The sequence below is a fragment of the Syngnathus acus genome, chromosome 8 (genome assembly GCF_901709675.1).
Source record: "Syngnathus acus chromosome 8, fSynAcu1.2, whole genome shotgun sequence".
Lineage (NCBI taxonomy): Eukaryota > Metazoa > Chordata > Actinopteri > Syngnathiformes > Syngnathidae > Syngnathus > Syngnathus acus.
In genome coordinates, this window is record NC_051093.1 from 4,898,347 (window position 1) to 4,917,514 (window position 19,168).

Here is a 19,168-nt window from a genome sequence, read left to right on the forward strand (position 1 = left end):
TGGGAGACGGTTTGAATGTGTTTGCGACTAAATGGGAGAAGCTCCCACGACGTTCTGTATTCCGTTCCTTGTGTGGTTACCTGAAGCTACCACGGTCTGGATTGTTTAATCAATATTTTAAGAGTTAGGGTTCAAGTTCAATGTCCAAGTTACGCTAAACAAACATGACCTGTCTGACGGAACCACTGACCAGCTGAAGTTTTCAGGAGGGGGGGGGGTATCACCGGTGTTCTGTAATGCCAAGCCACTGTATTCATTCACTTGAGAGTATATAAATCACTCACCGTTACAATCTGTCCGTGTGGGAATGCGGTAAAACGTGAGGACGGGCAAATAACGTGCCAAGTATGTTTGGCAGAGCTTTATGTGCAACCATTAAGTAGCCCAACCAACATGTGGAGGCACGCCGTACATAAATTACAACGTACATCAGCCTGGACTTTGGAGTACGGAGAGGGAATTGCCATAAAGGCCGAGGATGTCCCATTTACCGTGTTCGGGAATTTAACAGACCACGTTGTTTCTTGCTGGGCTGCGTGTGTTATTACACGAAAATGTGAATACAATGTGAATGAGAATTTTATCAGTGGTATCTCAATTGGCTGCCAGAACCGGCCTTCAAAACACGTACTTGGGCACCGGCAGAGAAGTGTTGACAGCCTTGGATTATGAATGTATTGTTTGGAGCAGATGACTGACAACAAAAGAAAACATTTGCACTGAATTGAGGCTGAATGAAGCGTGAAGGTCAAAACCGCGCGGCGAAATCCACTATTAGAGTATGACTAACGGATTTGAATGCGGAATGAAAAGGCGTCGCTTCATGCTTTATCGTGACTCCAAACTAAAATGTGTTACAGTTTTGGTTTGGAACTTTGGAACTGACTGTGGTTACGTTCCAAGTGTCCACTGTGTGAAAGAGAATTTGTAATTATGGTGTACCATCATTTTTTTTTTCTCCCTCTCAGTCTGGATGACCAATGCTGCGTCTTGACTGGCAAAGAAAGGGGAGGGGGCGAGTGGGGTTTAACGGGTTTGGCCGGTTCTGAAAACAAATGACAGCCAACAAAACAAATGTGCAATTACAAGCGAGAATTAAAAGGCTTGACATTTAGCAAGGCTCATTTATATGGCCGACCACACTCGGCTCATTGGTAAAGTCTCAATTATGGCGGGCGGGTGGAGCGGCGGTGAGAGAGCAGACGTCCGGGCTTGGGATTGGGGCCGAGACGTTAACGGTCCGAGAGAGGTTCATCCAGTAGATGAGGTCAGTGAGCGGCAAGCTGCTGAGGAAGGAGATTCCCAGCCAATGTAGCCATTTTATATTTTACGCTACTTTTACTGCACGTCTCATGGCCCGTTTTCCTTGGCTGGTTTTACAAGAGGTAGCCGGAGGATCCCAAAGAGCCACAAGACTTTTTTTTTTTCCCTAAGAAAACCAAAGGGGGGCGGGTCACGTCCTGGTGTCAGTTTGAAAGCGAAAGCACATTTGAAAACAGTTTTATTTCCTTCCATGCAATAATTTCGAACCAGCTATTATTTTTAATTGCCTTCAGTCTGCAAATGAGCCCGTCTTAGATGGCAAACGCAGTTTTCAAACGCGTACAATGTCACGCCATTACATGCATCGGCGCTTTTGTAATTATTCCAAGCATTTGTTCCTCAGTCTTTTTGCGATTATATCGAGTTCATTGTGTCACTTGACAACTTTGACTCTTGCTCGCAATCGAATCGTAATAAGGCGGTCGCTGGCCCTTTAAACGGAGCGGGCTAATGGATGCCGTGCAAAGGTGCTAATGGATGACAAGTTGAAAAATGGTCTTATCAGAGAAAGGCCCAGGACAGTTACAAATGAAATAATCATACGGGGCACATTAATCCGTGGCCGTGCCCTCAGGGGAGACCTCGGCTTAGTGTGAGCGAGCGGTGTGTAAATGTACGTCTGTGTGTGTTTGCAAGTGACCAATGCCTCCTCCCCTTGCCCGGCATACCTCACATTCAATCATTGAGTATGACAGTGAACAGAGAGTTTGCAAAATGTCAGCTTTTGCCTCTAGTAGAATGGAAAGATAAAAACACAAGAGACTAAATAACTCAAAGGAATCCGTCCGTGGTCCCACCTGACTTTGGGCAGCATGCAGGGTGCACCCCGGAGTGGTCGCCATTCAATCACAGCGCAACTTAAAAGACACAATTGGCAATCTGGCATCTAATAGCCAGCGAGCACTAAGACGCCACCGTAAAAATGATGTAATGTTATTGCTTGGAAGGCTCCTGGAGTGCCAGGCAAGCTCGATGTGCAAAGGGAGGGGGCGGGGCAAAAAAGGATGGCCTCATTAGCGGAATATTAGCATCATCGTCAGTAGTAGGTAACGTGACACCAACCGCAGCTTGTCTCAAATTATTATTTTTATTTTATTTTTTTTTAAATCTTGTCCTCTCCATAGACAAACGGACCCGGGGTTATTCCCGTGTCCTTAAACACAAACAAATGAAATCAGCTTTTTGTTTTGTGTTCAACCAGGCGAGGAATTCCCCGAAGACGGATGAGAAAATGAAAAACATTCATCTTAGGAAATGTTTTTCATTTGTCAGCAGTTCAGCCCAAACGAGCAGACATGCGTGAAATCGCCGCTTCGCATTTGTTGGTCGACACTGCCATCTGCAGCGCATCGTTAATCGGATCACAACGGCAAGGTTGAAAGATGTATAATAATAGGCTTGAGGGGGAACTAGTTCTTTTGATTCACTGTTGCAAGCAAATTTGTCACTATGACTTTTTACTACTCCCTCCACAATTTTTATCGACTGGCTTGACCATCTTTGCCGGTTGAGCATAATTTTGAGTCGGTCAAACAAACACTAATTTTGTTTTAGCAGAATGATTGCAGTCCCTAAACCCAAAATATTTTTTTCAAGACCTAGCAAAACACTTTCAGTGCCAAGAAATGATATTTTAAGTGTTTTGGGAGCGTGTTGCATGGAAAAATAATCTCACTTATAAGAATTGCAATGCTGCCATCCAGTGAGCACAGGTGGAATCCTGTTTACAAAAGTGTAATAAAGACAAACTGGAAGCGCATATGACCTGGAAATAATATTCAATATGGCTGATGGGTGGATATGAACTCATCACATTATGGTGATGCTGTGAATGCAGGATTTGTAAAAATCAAGTTCAATCAAAAGTAAAAAACGCAGCAGAGGCAAATAAGCGAAGTGCGTGCATTCAAATATGGGCTATTTAAATTCTTGGTAGCTAAGCTCGCAAACGGAAGACTTGGCACTCACGTATGCTGAAACAGCATGTGGCTGATAAAGACGCCTTTGTGTTACCACCTTGGGGTTTAAGACTTTTTCATTCAAGCCTTGAGGCCCGAATGGCTCGTTGATAGTGGAGCGGCTGAATAAAAAGGTGAGACGAGAGCCAACACAATGCAGCTCTCCTCGTTGGGCATTTTCCAATTAGGTTGCGGATCACCGGCAGATCTAAGCAAGGTTAATCCGACAGGTTATGGCATTGTGGGAGCGGCAAAGTGAGCGATACCATAAAGAAGGTTGATAGATAAAGGAAAGAAAGAGTAAATGAAAGGTGCTGTGCTTGAAGGTACAGCGGGTGTGTTGTCCTGAGTTGGAGGAGGAGTGGAGAGGAGAGATTTGCAGTTGGTGAAAGCATTTGTGACGTCAGCAGCTTGTTGGATTGAGGTGCTTTGTCCCGCTGATTTTAATCCCAAGTCATTAAGGAACCGAGAGCAAGTGTCTGCACAAGTGCTCCGGCGAGAGAGAGAAAGTGACGAGCGACGGAAGGAGCACTCAAGATTCCATCGAGGGAGATAAGTAGCTATCTATGACTTAAAGGTAGACGAGAAGCAGTTTGGAGTTTTTCATTTGGAGCGTCTTGCTTGGTTTCTTTCTGTTTTACTGTCGTCCTTGGAATCCAATCGTGTGGCGAACATGCCCACCAACGGAATCAACAAAGCCTTGAAGCTCCAGTTTGGGCTCATCAACTACGAAAACCGCTACCTAACAGCAGAGGCCTTTGGCTTCAAGGTGAACGCTTCTGGCACCAGTATGAAGAAGAAGCAGATCTGGACCTTGGAGCAGGACGAGCAGGACGGCCAGGTGGTTTTCCTCCGCAGTCACTTGGGACGTTACCTGGCGTCCGACAAGGACGGCAAGATTACGTGCGGGGCTGAAAGTCCCGACACCGAGTGCCGCTTTCTGATCGTGCCCCGGTCTGATGGCCGTTGGGCGCTACAGTCTGAGTCCTACCTCCGCTACTTCGGAGGCTCTGCCGACTACCTGTCCTGCTTTGCCCAGGTGATTGGCGAGCAGGAGTTGTGGGCGGTCCATTTGGCCTTGCACCCGCAGGCCAGTTTGCTGAGCGTGGCGCGGAAACGCTACGCTCACCTGTCAGCCTCCGACGGCGAGATCTCGGTGGACAGCAACATCCCCTGGGGGGTGGACTCCTTGGTCACCTTGGTCTACCAGGACGGCAAGTACAGCCTGAAAACCTGCGACGGGCGTTTCCTGAGTAATGATGGCAAACTCGTCAAGGAGAACACCAACGCGACCAGTTTCACGCTGGAGCTGAAATCAGGCAAGCTGGCCTTCAAGGACTGCGACGGCAAATATCTGACCCCGGTGGGTCCCACAGGAACGCTGCGATCCGGCCGATGCTCCAAGCCGGGCAAGGATGAGCTCTTTGACCTTGAAGAAAGCCACCCGCAAGTCGTCTTTCAAGCCGCCAATAACAGATTTGTCTCCGTCAAGCAAGGTAACTCGGCAAAGCGCGCATCGTTGCCGCCAGGCGGCGGAGAACACGACACGACAACTGAAAAGGAAACTCGCAGGAAGCGGCAATTAAGCGGTCCATTACTCGCAAAGCCTCACACTACACGTAAACCAGAAGAAAAAATAACACAGTCTTAAATTCATGTTTTGTGGGTGACTGAGTAGATTATTTTTCATACTTAACTGGGTTTTGAAATGTCAGCCTGTTTTCAAATGTCAGTGTAGAACAAGTGTAGCACAAACCCAGAAAATCCGCGAGATTCTGACAAAATTATATTTCTATTTCACAGTGGACGTTTCAAAGGTGGATATACTGGCCGACTGAACGATTTTATTATCCCATCAAATTTGCTTGAATACTATTTTGATATTACAAAATAAATCTCAAGAATCAATAATGAAATAATCCCCATCTTAACCAAAAATACAACGACACTAAATTATAACAGTTAAACTTTGGTATTTCTGACACAATGATCCCATTATTAAAAAAAAAAAAATCTGATCCTGTTGTAATCCGAGTTCCAAGGGCTACAACTTTAGGCACAATCCCAAAACAAAAAGCCCACTGTGGCTTTTAGCAAGTCCTTGTATTGGAGATTGGAGATGCAAGCTGCAAAAAAAAAAAAATCCACAACAACCATACCAACGAGAAACAAAGCAGCATTCACCGATAAATAAACAAAATAGATGTTCATTAGTTAACTGTGTTGCTTTACAATTGTAGAACTTTCTAATACATTTGTCCAAAATCTCCCACAGGACAAAGTTAAGCCTCACAAAACAATTTGCATACATTAGCATTAAGCTTGCATCGTGTTTCTCTGTAAATGTTCCAAGGTTGCTCGAGTAAGCACGAGGATTCTATTTACATGACTGTAACTGCTTGCACGCAGTACATAAAAATTAATTAAAACATAAATCATGTGAACGAAAGCCAGACTAAAAGGTGGATTTATGAATGCAAATGGTCATGAAAACATTAGTGCCGGACATTCGGGCTATTTTCTTACAATTGATTTCACAGACCACTTAGTTGTAATTTTTGATTTCTTCCTTCTTACTACTTGACACTTTTCTTTACAGCTCGCGGTTAACGCAATGTAATTAAGGTTGGCGGTCTCGCCATATCCACAATCACGCTCGGTTTTCATTTAGAACAATGAGAATTTGATTACGTTGATAGTAAAAAATAGTCAGGGCTCATGAGTTTTCTGGCTTTTCACTCGCCCTTCTCAAGCTGAGCCCTTAAGTCACCGTGATGTCATTTTCAGTCGACAGCAAGTGGCAGAACAAGGCAAAATGCCATGTTTAGACTCAAAGGGCACATTGGACATATTATTGAAAGAAAAAAGAAAAAATGACTCGACTTCCCCTTTAAATTGGACCACAAAATCAACACAAACACTATTTTTCTCTGTGGCGAATTCTGGACCGGTCGCCAGGCCTAATATGACCCTGAATTACAGTCCTCAAAAAAAAAAAGAAAAGACGGTCACATTAAGAAGCCATAACGAATAGCAGAAAGCCGAGTTTATCTTGTGTGCGTGCCCCCGGATGGTCGTCAGCCAAACGGTGGAGGTAATTATAGTAATGGTCTTTGTCATCTCAGCCTGGAGGAAATTATGCCGTGACGAAATCGTCCTCTACGGGTCAATAAGCTAAACCTTGACGCCGCTCAGTCTTTACTGTCCGTCCCTCCCCACTGAGGGGAAGTTCTCCGTTCTCCATCTTGGTTCTCAAACACGCCGGTGTGGCTATGACAAATAATTACAGCTGAGCCTTGTGAAATGACGCTCACGTCAGCCTGCGAGATGTGATCCGTTCGCTTCTCCTGTAAAAATTACTCATGCAAGTAATACGCAGGCTGCGCTCCCTCGATTCAATTACAACATCTGACACCATCAGTGAAGAGCATCTTAACTGGAGTAGATTTAGCTTCATGTTTCTACAACCCTCCATTTATTTTATCAGACCAACATTTGAAACTCTACTGTTGGTCCTGGTAGCAGTTTCACGTTTTCTGAAAGCTGCTTAGTGGGCCCCGCGGTGAAGATTTGCATTTCACCACTCAGGGAATTACAGCAAGCGAATGAGCAGGAAGGGAGGGGGGGGGGGGTGATTGTGGAGGATTAGGGTTGTAACAGGCTTAAGAAAGAGGTTGGAAGGATATTTCCGTGGCATCTAATTTGACCCGCAGCAGACACTGTTGAGTTATACGCGTCTGTGAGTGTATTCGCCACCACCTGACACAAGCAACCAGACGGAGCTAATTCGTGAGGGCTTAAGCAGAAAACATTGGATTGGCTGCAAGCGAGGCGCCCCCCAGGGCACCGGCTGACTGACAGGAAATTGTATGCAAAGACCTTATTTGCAGTAACTATCATTAAAAAAAACTTTTTTTTTTTTTAAAATCACGTATCAAATGACCCATTGGACAAGGTTCCCAATTAAAAGATGGAAAAAAAGCCTCAAAGTACGTGGCATGCTTGTCTTAACGCCATCTGCAGGCCACAAGACTTCCCCCAAGACTTGCAAAAAAATCAAATAAATCAATGACGCAAAGGTTAACAGTCATACCCTGTTGAATGAGTGAGATGCGATGAAATGACGTCCTTGACGAACAAGCAACAAAAATACCGGTGTGAAGTAGAAACTCAAGGAGCCATCTTCTCTTCTTGCTTCCAGGTGTGAGCATTTCAGCCAATCAGGACGCAGAAACAGACATGGAGACTTTCCAGATGGAAATTGACAAGAGGGGCAAAAAGGCCACATTCAGGACAAACGGGGGATCCTACTGGACTCTTGTGACTCACGGAGAGATCCAGTCCACCGCATCCGAAGTGTAAGTGGCTGGTAAAAGATGTTTATAGAGCTATAGAAAATAGTTGATCTTGAGCTGTATGTACCCCTCCCAGAGAGATCAATACAATGTTCGATATCGAGTGGCGAGGCCAGCGAGTGGCTCTCAAGGCCAGTAACGGCAAATACGTGTGCACAAAGAAAAACGGGCAGCTCTCAGCAGTGAGCGATGCAGTAGGTAAGTGCTCTGGGAGGCGGGGGGCGGGGCTTAAACTTGATTGCTGTAACAGTACACTATGTCTTGTTTTTAAAGGAGAGGATGAATTGTTTCTGATGAAGCTCATCAACCGACCCATGCTGATCCTTCGCGGACAGAACGGCTTTGTGTGTCACCACAAGAACTCCAACACTCTCAACGCCAATCGATCGGTCTACGACATTTTCTCACTGATATTCAACGACGGAGCCTACAACGTGCAATGTCAGTTTTCAGAACTTTTCCCGATCAATACATCCACAACCGCGCTTATTTAACCCGTGTTTCGGCAGGTGTGACTGGAAAGTTCTGGTACGTCTCCAGTTGTGGCCTCGTGTGCTCGGACGGAGATAAGGCTGAAGATTTTTTCTTGGAGTTCCTGGAACACGGGCGAGTGGCTATCAAAGGTTCCAACGGGAAGTACCTTCGGGGAGACCAAGGAGGCACGCTGATGGGCGATCGCACTTCAGTTGATGCATCGTCTCTTTGGGAGTACTAAAACCTCATCAAGTCAGTGTCCTAACACAGTGCAAGACCATAATGAGATGAAGAAGCTGCTGCTGTCAGCTCACACAAAGTGGATTGGCTGGCTAACATTTTCATGCCATCTTTTTATACCAGCAGCCAGAAGACGCCCAATTGCATTTTCCAATCAAGACATTTAGGGAGACGTGTGGTTTTGCTTAGTTTTTTTTTCAAATGACCACATCATTGCCAACATGATGAAAAAAACACAACCAGTTAAAATATGTAGGTCAGCAAAGGTACATCACGTCCAAGCAGACACCCGCAACCAAAACATTATCATTACGAGCGCTGCCTTTCAAGTGTTATTTTGCAAAGCCGATTGTTGAACCACAATATGCAACGATCCGTCTTGGTAAATCGAAAAATATATTCCTGAAATACCATCCATTCAAAATTATTTTTCTCAACAACCACCACTAAAACTCTGTTAGGAAAAAAAAATCCAGATCTGTTGAAATATTGAAACAGGCACACTTAGTTTAGCTAACATCTGCATCAAGCCCTTTGTTTTGTCCGATGCTTTTAATTCTTATGCTCCATAGGCGAGGCTAAACGTCACACCGAGCAATCGGTAATGCCCCATTGTCTTTAAAGACGGAGTTTTCATTCATTTTAATGGACCATTTACAGCTTCCATAAAACACAGTATGACACAAAGTGGACTCGCACAAATGAACTGTATAGTTCTCTCATGCTAAGCAATGTACAGTAAAGCAAACTTTGAAAAAAACATGCCTGGTGGAACAAGTGTGTTGTAAATGGGGAAGATAATGAAATGCGCCCATCAGTGTCAAGTGGGAAAAGTTTCTGCATTGCACTCAACAGTACATGAGCTCATTGGCTAGGCTACGGCTACCTCAGTGAATGCTAATAGAGATTGCAGCAAGAATTTGCAAGACCACAAATCGATCGATGCAGTGTTTGCTAACGCCCACCGTGTCAGTTAAGCACCGCTAGCAGAATCCTAAAACTGGTCATCCAGATTAATGATCCCCAAAACAATTCATTTCATCACAAACAAAAGCAGAGCAAGGCTTGGTAGTAAGCTCAAAAATTGCAAAATATATTTAAGTAAGTAGACGGCGGTATGATGGCAGCGTGACACGAGCCATTAAGTTAACACGGTTTCATCTTGCGCCTGCAGTTGGCACTGTTGTTAAAAAGTGACACTTGCTAAGATTCAATCACGGCCAATACGCATTGGCCTTGCTCTCCACTTGCACACTGTCCATCAAAGATTTTCTGAAAACACTGCAGAAATAAAATCTAAATGTGTCTAATGAACCAACATGAGATTTGCTTTGTCAGGAAATTCTGCTATGGCACAAGCCTCAACTGTGTACATGCAACGTTTTCATTGCCTCCACTAGAGGGCAGCGTGTGCCTCTTGTCATTGATTCAATTTACACACACAGTCAGGTTCCGAGGGCTGAGACAAACGCCGCAGCTTGATGCCAGCATCTTTTAGAATCCTAGCACGCTCGCTGGCCCACAGCCCCGACAACTGGCGCCAGCACACAACTCCACCTCACCTCGACCTCAAGTGCAAACCACTATCCTAACAGCATACATACGAAACAAGGACAACAAAGTTGCGCTTCAGAGAGAACGCCTCATGCTAAGCGAAGTTCTCCAACCGGCAAATATGAAAAGAATGGTTGACTCAAGGTAAACATTCACGGCAGCACTGATATCTTTTCGACAAACTCGGCCGTGAAACGTTGGCAGAGCACATGGTCGACGTGTCCAAGTGGACACACGTGAGGAATTTAAACGTCCTTGAAATAACTGCAGCGCCCCGTAATATTGTCCCGCATTCAAACTGTATCGCACAATAGAGCCCTCGAAGGTCACCGCGATCTAGTCAATATAACATATTCCACGGAGGTTAATTATTTGGGCGGAAAACTTTCTTTATCGCGTCCAACTCGTAAAAACTTTGCAGTACGCAGTCAACATTTCTATGTGACGAGTGAACAATATCACAAGTAGATGTGAGGAAACGGTAAGACAATTCAAAAATAAATTTGCAATAATATCACTAAGCTACGTAATAATTATTCGATGTTGACTAACACGGGCTTCAGAGATTTGGATCTGGGTTTCTAGATATCACCAGCTTAGAGGTCTTCGATTTTCACGGTATCGTGAACCAACAACTCTAAAAATAAAACGCTCACTATCATCACAGCAGTTAATTCTTCAAATTACCCGCACAGAAATAAGAATCGTTTTACCAGCAGGGTCATATAGAGACTTCTTGACAGGTAGTTGTGGGTGGACAGGGGGTTATGGGAAGCAAGGCTTTCAACACTGCGTGAACTGCACAAGCACGAATGGAAAATAGCTTCCACACTATATTCTTAAGTAGCACAAGTCAACTTTAATTCCAGCAGAAATATATTACCACCTGTTGAAACAATAGCGAATCAAAATGAAATCCTCCATATCCCGGTTTACCCCGAAATCCATGACACATATTCAAACTGTCCAGAAAATCATTGAAAATGGGGATAAAAGCCCACACCTGCTCATGTTTATAGAAGGTGCAGAAAATGGCAGTGCACGATCGGCGTTGGGGTGAAGTGCGCCAATTCCCTTTTCCAATCTGGAGCCACACACCGTTAAGGCCATTGACACCACCCCCGAGACAGCTGGTCGAAAGGATCGAGTTCATTAACCGGGCTGGAGTGCCGGCACAGACGGCGCAAAGTCTGTAATTCCTGATTGGCATGGCCAATGCAGCAAAGCGTAGAAAATGAACAGAAAGTCGGGACTATTTTCATGTGACTCGGTGTTCGCGTTGGAGAGTTAAACTCGAAGTCGAATAAGATCATTGCCGTCCAAAACGTCATTTGTCCGATATTCGCTGCCCATTCCGGCGTTGTCATGACGTCAAATGCAACCGCGTATTGTGGAGACGCCGAATGACTCGCCTCCACACCACATATGCACCTTTATGAAAAATGAAAGGCAGCTGAACCTCAAAGCCCAAGCTCTGAAATTGAGCAGAAATAAAAAAAATTAAATAAGAGTTGAGAGGTTTGGAGTTTTGATCTCTGCCGTTCTCGTTACATTTTAGCTACTCAATTATTCTCTCTGTATTGTGTTTTGAGTGTCTACAAACAGTGTTTTTTAATTGCACCACAAAAACATAGCACAGTTGTCAAACAAGTACTAAATTGCCACTTACCTGTACAATTTGACCCCACAGGTAAAATAACATTTTCACACTTATTGACAAATACATATTTAAAGTATATTGACTGAAGAGCCATTTGTGATTTGTAAATGTAATTTTCTTTGACAAAATTACAAAAAACATATGAACAATTTTAATCAACCCCGTAAAAGTAAAATATCTATTACTACTTTCTTATACGTCACTTGATTCCATGTTTGATCAAATGCATAATGCAAAAAATACATAATGGAAAAAGGTCTTACCTGAAGTTGCACAGCCAGCCATTTTGACTGAGAGCCTTTGAGGATCATATTGAAAAGTTTGCTCTCCTGTTCAATCAAGCCCACAAAGAGCTATGCCAGGCAACTTTGTATAGTAAAGCTCCAACCTTGACATCCTAAACAGAACACAAATATATTATTAGTCACAAATATTTTTCATTAGAGAGTGGTCATTGTGGTCACCAGAAAATGAGTAGGTTATCTTCAAATCAGGTTAACTCTACTTTAAAAAATATATTGCCACAAACATTTCTTTTGTTATCTTGCTAAGATGGTAAAACCAAGCGTGTGATTTTCCAGAAGAATAGACAGCTCAGTCAAGGGCTGACTCCAAAAATGGAGGATAAATCATGCATGACTTGCAAATTAAACAAGAGGCTGCTGATGATGATGTTGGTGTCCTCCAGACCCAACCTGATAAGATGAAGATGGTTTATTTGCGAAGACCAATTATATGTCAAGTAATCAAGTTAAATCCAGAGAGAACCTCACGTCATTCCATTGTCCGTGCTTACCGCAGAGCGCTCAATTGCAGCGTTGCCGTTTTTTCCTCCACAATGCAGCATTTCTCATGTTTACGATTCCACGTTTGAGTGACTGCCACAATCTTCCAAACGTCAACATCCTGCCTGACAAGAAGACAGCAATCAAGACTCAGTGTGCTCCTTTGTGTGTGGTTTTGTTTGTTCTCCATCTTAACATTTTCTACCACTGAAAAAAAAGTCTGTCTTGCCTTTTTTTTCTTAAACACCACTCTTTCGAGAGAGCAGCTTTGTAAGATCCATAGCAGAGATGTTCATTTTCCCCCACAAGAGATCATCACAGAAATTCATTACACGAGAACGGGGTTGAAATATCCTGAAGTGGAGACCCAGTTGTTTGGAAATGTCTCTTCTCTTCCCTCACCAAGGAGTGGACACGCTTATTTGTGTAAGTGGAAGGGAATTAGGTGTTCAAAGCACGCACATTATCAGGCTCTAGTTGTCTCCAAAAGCGCTGCTCATTAGGAGGCCATCTTCCTTTTGGAAGGGAAAACAAGAGCTTCTACAACATCCTCCTCACATCAATAAGCCATTGTTTTTGTTATGAAATACCGCTTTTAAAAGTGCCTTTAAGTTACACCCCAATTTATTTGTTCAACTACCCCACTGCGTTGATTATTTACCTGAGAAGCTAGTGGCATCTCTTCCCTCTCCCAACAATCGACCTCTTACTATTTTTTCCATGGGGGACCAAAGTCAATACCTACCTTCAGCAGAGGGCTACCATTTTCTCCCGCCAAAGTGTTAGTTAGATAATTGTTACTTGTTTTACGGATGGATGCTGTGTTGAATTCTTCTTCTCTTCTGAATTGGACGATAAAGTCGACATTTTCACATCGAAAACAGTGACTAGACTTGGTTTCTTTGAAGAATGTCACTCCGTTTTCAACAACGATTTAATTAGAGCTATTGCGATATCCTGCACGGAGACCGGAAACGAGTTACATAAATACGCAGTGCATAAGTCAAACCATAGCGTTTACCTTTATTTTGAAATCTAAATCCGGAAGCAATGATTTGCTTTCGTCGCACTTGACGTCGCTACCCAGTCGCTTGTTCGCCCTGTTGAGTGGGAATCACCTGTCAGTGACCTCCCTCAAAACAGAAGCATCTCCGGCTGTTATTTTAGCAGAAAAAGTGAGCACAAAGTGTTATTTTTCTATCGAATGTTCCCAGTTGCACTGGGAGCGGTAGAGACAAACTCAGAGTGAATTAAGAAGCGAAGCTTTTGCGCGTCTTGGACGATCGTTGTGAGATCCGTTTTATTAATTTTTCTAGCGGAAAAATGCACTGGGTATTTGAATAACTCACCTTCACGATGAGGTACGGCTTGGTAGTTCTCTCTGCTGGCTTTTCGGGTTTGCTCAGTTTTTGCTGCCTCGCCGTGTCAATCGGAACTGATTATTGGTACATCATCGATGTGAATAAACCTAACTACACCGACTCCGAGGACCTGAGTTCCTACTCTGGACTGTGGAGAATTAATGAAGGTACGTGCACTTAATGATTGCTGCACTGAAAAGCACATTGTTACAAGTTTTTCAGATTTTTTTAAATTTTATTTTTATATCCGTTGTTGCACTGGAATTGATTAGACGCACGTCCTTGATTTGGTTTTGATTGGAACAAAGGTAGCTGAACGGTAGTTGAATTGTGATCAGCACACGGATGGGTGGGTGACAAATGGAGGCCCTGGGAGGTAAAGCTGGACAGACTTAGATGAATAGGGTTGAAGTCAGCAACGGCATCCATCTATAAAAAGCTCATTGCAAAACGCCTACCCCCCAGCCCCCTGTCTTATCTTGGTACAATCGGGGTCTTCAGTGTGCAAAAGTGGCTTTTCAAATACTGTTTTTCAGACTAAAGTAACACTTGAAACACCTCATCTCATCAGGTCCTCCTTGTATAGAAATTGCCAACGCAGCTGCAAAATGAATTGGGCTGCAAAAATTCCAACATGTGTCACAGTTCGGCGTCAATTGTCATGACGACGTTTGAATGCAGGCTTAATTTAAAATGGGCTTCAATTTGAACGTCACTGCTCATCCTTCCGTGTACTCCAAGCAACTTGAAGAATCAAACGCATTGTCATGGTAATGCACAGCCATTCACGTACTGATCATACAGCATCAGGAGAAATAAGGAGTTCAGCTTTTGCTGATGTGGGAGAAAGCCACTTGACCCCCCCAGCCGAGGCTTTAACCTGTGCATTTTTTTTTTTCTTCATAATTTAATAATTTGAGTTGGATCAACATACTTTACACCAACGACTGTGTGGCAGCTACCGAGTATAGCTCTCATTACCATGACAACAGATCTAGGGAGTTGCAACAAGGCAAGTGTTGATGGAGAGCCCGGAGTATGAAGCGCAAAAAAAACAACAATGGTTGTGTCACACTCAGTGTGTGGGTTGACACTCCAGAAACCCAACAATTTGTCAGCAAGCTATTAAAAGTTCACAATTAACAAAAATTGACAAGACCACAAAAACATTTAAATGCACCATTGCCATAAAGGCTTTTCACACGGCACTTATGTTCTCTAACACGGCAAAACGGGTGTCTGAATGTATGAGTCATTCATGTAGCAAAATGAGGTTTTTATCCTTTCCTATACGAGTTCTTCAAAATTACAGCCATTAAAGTAACATCATTCTCTGTGCGTGGCTTTCAAATAGCAGGTTTGCCTCGATGAGGCTAATCTCCCGTTGAACATTTTCTCTTGACATTTTCAGGATCAGACAAGAGTTCCGTCATCTCTTCCTTTACGGCAAACATGTCGGCCCTGTCTGAAGTGGAGAGGCACCTTCTCGGTGAGCGTTTGTATATTTTATGCGTTTAAAAAAAAATTGTCACTGGTCCATCCATCTTGACTTACCATTCTGTGACACTCAACGCCACCTGCTGGTTGTGGCTGGTCACTGTCAACACATCAGTGCGAGCCAACTGTAATGACAGGAGAGTGAAAATTAGTTTTCTTTTTTCGGATCCTCACCCTTTGCAGTCGATAATGGGCACAACTCATTTGTGGAAACCAGCACAAACATACTGAAAAAAAAACTAAATGCAACAAATGCAATTCAAAACAGGCCTCTTTGTAACACATTTTCATCTCGGGTAATTATATGCCGGAATGGGAAATCGGACGATTAAAATCCCTTTCATTTTCTCACCAATTGTCTATTATTAGAGCAACAACAAAAAAACAGCCGTGGGGTGTCGATTGGATGACAAGTACAAATAGGAATCCCATAGTCTTGTGATTAATGAGATTTTCGTGTGTGTGTGTGTGTGTTTCTTTCAGCTCTGCACAAGGCGGTGGTCATCATATTGCCATTCGGATTAGTGTTGCTGGTGTTTGGTTGGATTTGCGGGCTCGTCAGTTCCTTGGCCTACAGCCCGAAGCTGTTGACCGTAACCGCATTCTACTTTCTCATCTGCAGTAGGTCCAAATGCCATTGGTTTTCTTTTCTTCTGTAACGCGTGTGGGCTCAATGCTTTGTTTCCACTCAAGATGAACCTTGAGAATCCATTTTCAGCTCTCCACGACTTTTTATTTTCCTCCTCGAGGCAGCTGTCAGAGTCTCATTCCAGCCTTTGTCAATACGCAGTCTGTACATTCCATTGTGAAAGTGAACAGGTGGCAATTATTCCAGTTGACCGAGGCATTAGTCACTAATTCACTTTTACAACCGTCCGCATTTACGCTTTGCAAACGCTAAACCCAGCAACTGATTTCACGGAATTGAATTATCGTAGTTGACTTTGAATATATAATTTTGGTTGACATTATACACACCTACATATATTTATTCTTTTTTTTAAATCATCCTGACAAACTTGAGTTAATCAAATAAAATTGTAAATAAATTAATAAATAATTAAATAAATAAATAATAGATTGATTGCCCGGCCCTGCTCGTATTTCAAGAAAGCTCTGTAGATGTCTTTTACGAACGAATTGTCCTCACCGGGGGCCTCTATTTCCTCGACTAGAAGAAAAGCAAAATCGGATTTGTAGGTTTTCGGACAACAAAACACCGTAACGAGAACTGCCATGCTGCTAAACGCTCATCTAATACTAATGAGTTTCCCTCAGCAATCTTTTTGTGGCAAGGCTTCATGCAGCGCCAATGCACTATTTTATAGGCACTGTCCATAAAGTAAGTCAAGAGAAATGACTGTTTGCCAAGGAGAGCGGCAACGACTGCACATCACTGCAAATATGTCTCAGACAAAAAACGGCTCTTCATGTTTCAATCTTCTGGGCCAAGTTCATTTCATGCACAATTCTAATGGTGTGAAAGAAAAACACTGCAAGCCTTTTAAGACCTCGTCATGGCTATGACTTATATTCTTTCGGCAAAGACACTCAAAAGCTTATTTCCGTTGTGTTTGCTGTTGCGAAACCTTTTTTGGGGGTCCAAAGCTGTTTAAAAGCGCTATTGTGACACCTCGCACTGCTTGTTCTTAATGCCGCATTTATAACCAAGCCCTTTTTTGTTTTGCAAATCAAGGCAGCCATCATTCGGTGAGAATTCAGTAGCCACTTCGAGATGAGGACGTTGCGTTAAGGTATTTCGGAAGGGAAATGTAAAAAATGAAAAGATTCATCAGTGGAAGCCGCAGCATTGAAATGAGCCCGGAATCAAATTTCGTTTTCTAACTCATTCAGATAGGTCATGATTATGGCTTTGCTTTATGATTTCATCAAGAAACACATGCTTTGTGTCAAAAAAATGATTTTCATGCAAGTCCACCAACTTGTGGCGAATTGAACGGTCCCGACTCTGCTTTCAGCCGACCTTGATTGTCATACAAGACAATTGAGCGGTCAAAAACAATATGATGCTGATAAATGACGGGCTTAATGGAAACGCTAATCGCTCAAATAATGAGCGTGCCAGTTTTTGTTTTTCATTAGCCAGTCATTGAGGACAGATGGCTTGATTTGTTTTGGATTTTTTTTATACGGCTAGTTGCTCTACAGTAGCATTTTTATCTGTTGTTGTTTTTTTGGTGGGGAACCAATGTTTTAGGTGAAAACACACAACATCAAAAATAACTAGAAAAATATATATTTAAATACTTACCGCATTTTCCGCACCTAAAAACCTCCAATTTTCTCAAAAGCCAACAGTGCGCCTTATAATCAGGTGCGCCTTATATATGGACCAATATTGAGCCACTACAGCAGGCGTGTCCAAAGTCCGGCCCGCGGGCCAAATGTATATATCTTATATATGGACAAAGTTTTAAAATGGGCCATTCATTGAAGGTGCGCCCTATAATCCGGTGCGCCTTATAGTGCGGAAAATACGGTAGTTGAATCCCATCTGTTGTTTTCATCTGTCCAGGTCTTTTTACCCTGACTGGCGTAAGCCTCTACATCGAATACTCCAACAAGGCCATGGAGGAGTTCCGGCGAATTGTGGCTCAGGAGGAGCTAGCTTATGTGAGGGTGTCGTTCGGCTGGTCTTTCGCCATGGCGTGGGTCTCCTTCACCTTGGAGCTGGCCGCCGGCCTTCTCCTCCTGCTGGCCGCCAAAATCACCCGAATGAAAGGACGCTATGATTGTGGCGTCGCCGTCACTTTGTGAATGTCAAATGTCTGCAGGGTATGGTCACACTCCCCTAAAAATGCAGACTGGGCCAATCACTGTTGAGCACACAACTCAACCACTAGCCTATTTTAACCATTATTTTTAATGCAGTTTCCAGAATGCCAAAGTATGTAAGCCAGACAAACGCAAGCTCCTGATAAAAAAACCACTGCGCATCCTTTTGTCTGCTGCTTTACCCTAAAATGTAATTTCCTCCAAAAAGTTTGATAATGCTCCTCTGGGGAATGCATGTGTCAGTTCTTTAAGCTTGATGCTAGCAACAGTTACCAAGAGGGAATGGGTCTTAGTGAAAGGTCAGTTCCTGGGGAAAAAAATAAATTGCGACAAAAGCCTACCTTGTTCTATGTGAATACTGTCTATTAGGTTCAATTTTGTCATTGTATGTGGATTTTTATTTCTTATTGTAGAAAAATGGGATTGTGCATTCGTTTCAGTTTTGTTGTATTGATCATTTCACAATTTGTAATTATGAACAAACAACAACTGTAATCGATTGAGATCTACCGAAGCAATGTTGGGCTTCAATGTCACAGCAGACAAGACATGTTATGATTTTATATAATGTATTATTGGTTTCTCAATGTAAACAGGTGGAGGGGGGGGGGGGAGGCTAGTGCATCATGGGAAATAACCGCGTCAATCTTAGTAAGCAAGCATGAGCCAAGTCGAACAATAAACTAAGGATTTAAACTGGAATATTGGGTACAGTTATTGCTGTAACATACAAATGATAGGCAATAATGGTGGTCTGAGGACAGATCCCTGTGGAATCCCACGACTGATTCCTCATTCAGAGTTGAATGCTGTTTTGCCCCCCCAAAAATGCCTCAGTTCTCAAAGAGGTCACTGCAAACATCACGTTTCTTGGTGGCTTTCTGGCGTACAGTAACTTTTGTTTCAGCGTATGTATAATGTTGTAGCTTTAACTTATTTTTTGCATTGGTTAATTTTTTTGGGTGGTGCGAATTTGTTTTTAATATTCTGTCAAGTTGCATCACTAAGCGACATCAGGGAAGGCTACTTAGCCATAAATGTATAATCAAGATATCAATTTGGAGTTTTATGGTGGAAGAAGAAAACAATGTTGTGTATATGTAACTCATTTTTCTTGGTGTTTAATGTCAAAGTGTAATGTATTAAAAAATTACATGTGAAGAGG

General features: G+C 43.1%; 2 protein-coding genes and 1 long non-coding RNA gene across 4 annotated transcripts; 2 read left to right on the forward strand and 1 right to left on the reverse strand.

Annotated features, from left to right (window-relative positions):
• Positions 1–3,451: 3,451 nt before the first annotated feature.
• LOC119125864 (fascin-2-like) lies at positions 3,452–9,660 on the forward strand. 2 transcript variants are annotated; one of them, XM_037256789.1, is made up of 5 exons: positions 3,452–4,777; positions 7,483–7,639; positions 7,713–7,834; positions 7,910–8,077; positions 8,146–9,660. In XM_037256789.1, the coding sequence occupies exons 1-5, from the start codon at positions 3,955–3,957 to the stop codon at positions 8,349–8,351; spliced, it is 1,476 nt and encodes a 491-aa protein (XP_037112684.1). In that variant the 5' UTR covers positions 3,452–3,954; the 3' UTR covers positions 8,352–9,660. The 2 variants fall into 2 exon arrangements, with proteins under 2 accessions (XP_037112684.1, XP_037112683.1); XM_037256788.1 differs by having other exon boundaries at positions 7,713–8,077.
• Positions 9,661–11,832: 2,172 nt separating this feature from the next.
• On the reverse strand, positions 11,833–15,351 carry LOC119125949. The gene is made up of 3 exons (XR_005098557.1): positions 15,265–15,351; positions 12,361–12,474; positions 11,833–11,961 (listed from the first exon to the last, which is right to left on the reverse strand). It is a non-coding gene; the product is annotated as an uncharacterized LOC119125949 (long non-coding RNA).
• LOC119125914 (transmembrane protein 235-like) lies at positions 13,432–19,168 on the forward strand. The gene is made up of 4 exons (XM_037256891.1): positions 13,432–13,877; positions 15,122–15,199; positions 15,691–15,828; positions 17,744–19,168. The coding sequence occupies exons 1-4, from the start codon at positions 13,706–13,708 to the stop codon at positions 17,983–17,985; spliced, it is 630 nt and encodes a 209-aa protein (XP_037112786.1). The 5' UTR covers positions 13,432–13,705; the 3' UTR covers positions 17,986–19,168.